Below are 7604 nucleotides of genomic sequence, written 5' to 3'. Positions count from 1 at the left end.
AGCTTGAGGCTTTTCTCCAGTGTGAATTGTCATATGGTCTTTAAGGTTTCCTTTTTGACTGAAACTCTTTCCACACTGTTGGCAGGTGAAAGGCTTTTCTCCAGTGTGAATTCTCATGTGGACTTTAAGGTTTTCATTTCTAATGAAACTCTTTCCACACTGTTGGCAGGTGAACGGGCTCTCTCCAGTGTGAGTTCTCATGTGTTGCCTGAGGCTTCGTTCCCGTGTGAAGCCATTCCCGCACAGAGTGCAGGTGTGAGGCTTCTCTCCAGTGTGAATCATCATGTGGCCCTTAAGGTTTTCTTTTCGACTGAAACTCTTTCCACACTGCTGGCAGGTGAATGGTTTCTCTCCAGTGTGAGTTCTCATGTGAACTTTAAGGTGTTTTTTATGTATGAAACTCTTTCCACATTGTTGGCAAGTGAAGGCTCTCTCTCTAGTGTGAACTCTCAAGTGGACTTGAAGGTTTCTATGTTGATCAAAAGTCTTTCCACACTGTTGGCAGGTTAAATAACTTTGAGCTCCTTTTTGTAAGGAAACCTTTGTTGATTTTTCTCCAGTCATTAAATTATCTTCCCTTTCATTAAGTTCATGAGTCATCTCTCTCAGTGCCATTAGGTCTAGAGCAAAAATAGACAAAAAAAAAAAACAATTTAGACATTTAAAGCATCAAAACCAAAAACATGTTTGATCTATTCCCTATTCTATCTTATGGATCAGGGATGGGCAGCTTTGGTCCTGGCAGAGTTAAGTTTTATCCCTAATCAAATACACCCGCCTGTAATTTTCAAGCATTCCTGAAGACTTGAGGCTGATTTATACTTCTGCGTCGTGTGTACGGCGTAGGTACGGCGTAGGCTGTGAGTCAATTAATTAAAATGATTTGCTATTTCCCCACAAAAGCTGTTTAATTAGCATAGTGAAGCCTCTCATCCATTGACATCCATTCAAAAAACAGCCTCTGGTCTTCTTCCCTGCATACCGCCAGGGGCAGAGCGTTAGCATTAGCAGTTATGTTTTTTTTGGCTAAAGGTTGCAGGCTTGCCTTCCAGTGGCTTTGGATCTACATTTCCAGCAGAGTTCAGATCCAACTCTGATCAAACACACCTGAAGCAGTGAACTAAGATCTTCAGGGGCAGGTGTGATCGATCAGGGTTGGATCTGAACTCTGCATCTATGTAGATCTCCAGGAACAGGTTTGGTCATTCCTGCTCTAGGTTCAACTCATCAGCTCTGATACTCTGATCTGAGACTGATGGATATTTCAAATACATCTACAAAGTGTCCTGTTGAGGTACTCCAGGGCTGTGCTCAAGTTTGGATTTTTATGCCCTTCCCTTGCTAACTTCCCTCCATATTAAGGACTCAGATGTACATCATTGTTTACACTGAACCAACACTGGCAGAATCTGTCTAGCAACTTTATTAACGAGAACTAAAACTTGGTAACCATGAATGCATATTTGTCATTTTAACTAAGCAGAACTGGTGGTGGTGCTTAAGATATTGTTTGTCATTCAGTGTTTATGTAAAAAAAAAGATAATAGTAATTATCTGCTAATAGTAATTATCCCGCTTTTCCGGTCATGAGTATGAGGTAACACAGCTCTGTTTATCATATTAGAGACATTTGAGAGTGTTGAAAATGATGTTATAACGTTACTCTGTGCATTCGCTCGGCGGCTGCTGTGAGACACTGTTACACACTGCAGTAAGATAGATCGATTTTACAATATCATTAAATGCTGGATGATTGTGTTGATAAATGGCATGCAATTAATTTTAAAACGTATTGTATGATGGAGAAAATGCTGTATTACTGTTACTAAACATAAAGCTGCATCTGATTATGCTATGTTAGCTACTTCACAAAATAGTGTTTTTCTCTGAGGCGTGGTAAAGCATGGTACTCGCAAAAAATCAAGAAAATTAGATTTAAACAATAAGACTAAACGTGTTGAGCTATAAAACAATAATTAGATTTCTGTCTATAAATATATCAGAACAGTTGTTCCCTTGTCTATTAAAACATGTAAATATTAAAGCGTCTTTGGTGTTTCCATGGTTTCTACAAAATAAAACCAGAAACCGAGGGTAACGTGGGTATGACGCCATTGACAGGCGACTCCTCACACGTCCCGGAGCCTTGGGTAAAATTGCAATTTTCTCACGATTTACAAATAGTTGGAAACATTTGGGATATTCTAAGTACTCAAATGAACAAAATATATAACACTGGCCTAGTGGTTTTTGGTTATTTTACTGCAAAAATATTACATATTGCACCTTTAACCCTTCACAGATTCGACTGGTGTTACATCTAAGTAGCCTATTTTAGAGTTGTTTCCACTTTTATAAGAAAATTAAAGTGATCGCGCCGGCGCCTCGCGTACACACAACATATATCAGTTTTAGTAACTTGACATCGCAACCTGTTAATTGTAAAAATAACATACATTCAACCAAATATATAAAGTTATAGTAGTATGTGTACAATGAAAGTGTTTTAAATAATATAGTTTAGCCTTCAAATCGTGAATATGGAAACATTCGGATTTGTGCCAAATTATAGGCTATAACGCCAGTTTCTGTTTCAGTTTAGCTTTAAATGAATTAGTTTTTGCTTAATGTTTATATATAATTTTTTTCATAATTAAAATAGTAGTGGTGCCCCCCAAATATACAAATATACCCGTGCGACTTATGACTGGTTTTGTGGTTCAGGATCAGATTTAATGGAAACACTGAATTTTAAAGTGATGTAGTTACACATTGCTACATTTACTCTCTATAGTAATGAGTTAATAATGCTTAATTACAAGTAACCAAACACTAACTCTAGCTCTATAGTAAGTCCACTTGAAGAAGTGAATGAACCGACTGAGTGAATTTGGACACTTTTCTGTAAGATTATACTGTATATTTCTGTAGAGCTGGACATTTTAATAATGATCAAATTCAGCTTTGAGAATAAAACCAACCTGTTTGTTCCTCAGTATCTTCATGTTTCACACTGAATGTTTCTTCAATCTTCATGTCTTCACTCTCCTCTTTAATAAGCTCAATCTTTATATCTTCAGTCTCCTCCTCTTTAATAAACTCCATCTTCATGTCTTCAGTCTCCTCTTTAATAAACTCACTCTTTATATCTTCACTCTCCTCCTCTTTAATAAACTCCATCTTCATGTCTTCAGTCTCCTCTTTAATAAACTCCATCTTCATATCTTCACTCTCCTCCTCTTTTTTAAACGCCATCTTTAAGAAGAGAATAATTAACAGTTAGGCCTATTGGTCTAATGACCCGGTTAGACCAAAAAACAAACAAACCCCACACTAAAAACTAACGCTGCAAATTAATAGACTTCATATTTAGGTATTTATGACTGATGAAAACATGATTAGTTAGTTTGTTAGTGTTTGTTGTTCTCGTTCATGTTCACTGTTTGTGCAGCACGTGTCGTGATTCACTGAATCATTTCTCAGTGTTTGATTCAATTGACTCGGAGTTGAAAAGTTCAGTTTCTCCATTATTACTCGCCAGAGATAAAGAATCACAATGTTACAATAAATATTAAATAAACTCATTTCACATCGCTTGTTTAAAACAAAACACACAACTATTAAGCATTTAACTGTTTCTATTTAAACAGATTACATTTTTAAAACAAACCTTTCTTCAGCAGAATCACAGCAGATACAGGATTGCGGCGCAGTCTTATGACGTCATGTCGTCACTCCAAAATAAAAGTCCCAAAATAATTACTTTTACCAGATAATCTTTGTATTAAAATTAAAACAGTGGCAATTATGATACAAACAAACATGGTAAAAAGGTTGTATGAGTTCATAAAGCAGAGTTCATTCATGTGTCCGAATTGAAACACATTAAAGTTCAAAGTCATATTCATTTATATATATATATATATATATATATATTATAGAGAATATGAATCTGACGTCATTTATCCGCCATATCAACAGGATGACTAGCCCAACCCATTTCGAATTATGGGTTGCACTTCCTGTTTGGGGAACTTCCATTTAAAAAGACAAACGAATCGTTTCAAATCATAAGGTTTCCCTACAAATAAAGCTTATCCGTAAGTTTGACTGAATGAGCTGTCAATTTTTCTTTCAAGTTTTATTGTCAGACATCATGAGGATAACGTAACACTTGGTATTTTAATGTAACATGTTATAACAAGAATATCTATGGCAAGAGCTCTTTTCAGTCACTGCCTTCTATCCTTGTGATTATTTTATTTTGTCCCTTTGTATATATACTGCACATTTGTGGTCTGTTCTCCCAATATAATTTACGATATATCCCATTAATAATTCACTGGAATGCATGGAGAATCTCTCGTTTTTCTCCTCAGAGCCTCATGTCTCTTTCCAGGTTTGTTTTCACAGGTAAATACAATTTATTATCTGTGAAAATGATGGAAATCACTTTAAAATAGTATCACAAAGTTCATGAACATTTTGATTAAGGCAACATATTACATAATATATATATTATATACAAACCCAATTCCAAAAAAGTTGGGACACTGTACAAATTGTGGATAAAAACAGAATGCAATGATGTGGAAGTTTCAAATTTCCATATTTTATTCAGAATACAACATAGATGACATCTCAAATGTTTAAACTGAGAAAATGTATCATTTTAAGGGAAAAATAAGATGATTTTAAATTTCATGGCATCAGCACATCTCAAAAAAGTTGGGACAAGGCCATGTTTACCACTGTGTGGCATCCCCTCTTCTTTTTATAACAGTCTGTAAACGTCTGGGGACTGAGGAGACAAGTTGCTCAAGTTTAGGAATAGGAATTCTGTCTAATTCTTGTCTAATACAGGCTTCTAGTTGCTCAACTGCCTTAGGTCTTCTTTGTCGCATCTTCCTCTTTATGATGCGCTAAATGTTTTCTATGGGTGAAAGATCTGGACTGCAGGCTGGCCATTTCAGTACCCGGATCCTTCTTCTACGCAGCCATGATGTTGTAATTGATGCAGTATGTGGTCTGGCATTGTCATGTTGGAAAATGCAAGGTCTTCCCTGAAAGAGACGACGTCTGGATGGGAGCATATGTTGTTCTAGGACTTGGATATACCTTTCAGCATTGATGGTGCCTTTCCAGATGTGTAAGCTGCCCATGCCACATGCACTCAAAACTATATTGTTTTATTTCTATAACTACTTTCAAGCTTAGCTTGAATACTCGCATCGCTCCACAAAGATCCGAGTTTCACTAGCGCTCCACGGCCTACTGTCCTCCATCTTTACTGACAGTTCAGGAGAGAGGAGAAGAGGTGGGCAGGGTTTTGTGTGACATCAACCTGTGAATGCAGACAACACGGCTGGATCGCGTTTACATTATACTAAGATCCGATCACAATGCGTCCTCAACTACCTCCGAACCAGGACACGTTGATCGGATAACATTCCGATCACAAATGCGTTTACACTTGTCTTTTCAATGCGTATGCGGACAACATCCAGATACAGGTCGCATGTTAATGCCAAGTGTAAACGCAGCCTATGACGCATCTTTGTGTGGAAATAAAAAACTAATGTTTTTTTTTAATATTTAGCTTTCTTATTATTTAGGTTACTGTTTAGGTTACCGCTTATTTCATAGTTTTACAGGCTGTAGTGTGTTGTTTCACTGACGGAATAGGTAAAATAAACACGCACATCTGTTACCTCTGTTGAAAAAAACAGGATATGCTGGTAAGGTAGGTTTTGAAGCTGGTATGCTGGTTTGAGCTGGTTTATGCTGGTCCAGGACTAGTTTAGGACCAGCATGGACCAGCATAGGACCAGACCTTGACCAGCATAAACCAGCTCAAACCAGCATACCAGCTTTAAAACCTACCTTACCAGCATATCCTGTTTTTTTCAAAAGTACAAAATGGATGTTTGAGCATTTATTTTATTTTTTTTATATATATTTAATTGAGGCAGCCTATATATACACACACAAACACACACACTCCAAATCATATTTAAAATAATAAAATAGCTCCAACAGATTTTGCTTTGGTACCGAAATTGGTACCGGGAACCGTAAAATTTTCAAGGTATCGGTACCGACTACTGCAATTTTGGTACCGTGACAACACTATATTATGTGTAGGCCGGCGAAATGGTGATGTGAATATTACCATTTTTGATTGGCAATATTACCATTGGTGATTGGTTTTTGATTAATTATTAGTGTATGTGGCATTATGAAATAAGTATCTTAAGCTTATCAAGCCTGCATTTATCTAATCAAAAACAGCAATATATATTTTAAAAATATTATTACAATTTAAAATAATGGTTTTCTATTTGAATGTACTTTAAAATATAATTTATTTCTGATGCAAAGCTGAATTTTCAGCATCATTACTCCAGTCTTCAGTGTCACATGATCCTTCAGCAATCATTCTAATATGCTGATTAATTTTCAAAGTTGGAAAGTGGAAACAGTTGCTTAATATTTTTAATAAATGCTTATGATTTATGGGGATTTAAAAAAAGGAGTGGGTGTGTACACACACTGCCAACACACATTTATGTCCAAACACCACGCAGAAGTGAATTTAGCATAATAGGTCACCTTTAAAGCTCTAGAGGTGAGCCCAGATTTCACCACCATTGTCATTACATGTTGTGTAATTCTACACAACATGTGCTTTGCGACCGGTGACATGATGCAGAAGTGGATGACGATGATGTCAAAGAGGACAACGGCGAAGCCAGAGAAGTAGTGTGTGTGGATACCTTGAGGAACCGTCTGGCAGCAGCAGTTTTGGCACCAGATTATGTTTAGAGTCGTGTATCTCAACTCAACATTGTTACAAAGTTCTATAAATGTTCTGTTCTAATATAAATCACACACCCAGTTAAACAAATTAATAATAAATTAACTAATGGTCATAGTAATTATAACGATTTTTTTGCTGGTATTATTAAAAATATCCTAATCAACATGCAATTTGTCATGGGTTTTCATTATATCATAGTAACACTGGTTTACATCTGGTTATAGCTCTAAAATTTGCAAAATTATGGCTGAGGACAGAAACACGAAATCCTATGGAAGTGGGAGGACTGTATTTAAAGGTCCCGTTCTTCGTGATCCCATGTTTCAAACTTTAGTTAGTGTGTAATGTTGTTGTTAGAGTATAAATAAAATCTGTAAAATTTTAAAGCTCAAAGTTCAATGCCAAGCGAGATATTTTATTTAACAGAAGTCGCCTACATCGAACGGCCAGTTTGGACTACATCCCTCTACTTCCTTCTTTAATGACGTCCCTAAAACAGTTTTTTGACTAACCTCCGCCCACAGGAATACACAAGAGTTGCGTTTGTAGAGTGTGTTTGTCGCCATGTCGTCGAAACGCTGTTATTTTCATCCCGCAGTCCAATCACCGGGTCTGATTCCGGCTCAAATTGATAGGGTAAAATTAAAGACATGTTTACAATAACACTGAGCGCGTGCATCTCCACGTTATGGTAAGAGGCGTGACCTTTCCGGGCAAGATGCGCTAAGCTGCTGTCGAATCACAACACAGGAACCGCTGGCACAATCAGAACTCGTTACGTATT

At 36.8% G+C, this 7604-nt stretch overlaps 1 protein-coding gene across 1 annotated transcript in view; it reads right to left on the bottom strand.

Annotated features, from left to right (window-relative positions):
• The window catches only part of LOC125272074 (gastrula zinc finger protein XlCGF7.1-like), a 4808-nt gene extending 1318 nt beyond the window's left edge, over positions 1-3490 (bottom strand). The window contains exons 1-2 of the mRNA XM_048197051.1: positions 2982-3490; positions 4-620 (exon numbers count right to left, since the gene is read on the bottom strand). Coding sequence (XP_048053008.1) covers positions 4-620; positions 2982-3255 — 891 coding nt within the window. The 5' untranslated portion in view covers positions 3256-3490. The remainder of the gene's footprint in view (positions 1-3; positions 621-2981) is intronic.
• Positions 3491-7604: the final 4114 nt, after the last annotated feature.

This window comes from Megalobrama amblycephala, linkage group LG1, assembly GCF_018812025.1.
Source record: "Megalobrama amblycephala isolate DHTTF-2021 linkage group LG1, ASM1881202v1, whole genome shotgun sequence".
Lineage (NCBI taxonomy): Eukaryota > Metazoa > Chordata > Actinopteri > Cypriniformes > Xenocyprididae > Megalobrama > Megalobrama amblycephala.
Note: the sequence above shows the minus strand (reverse complement) of the source record. Positions and strands in the feature narration are given on the sequence as shown.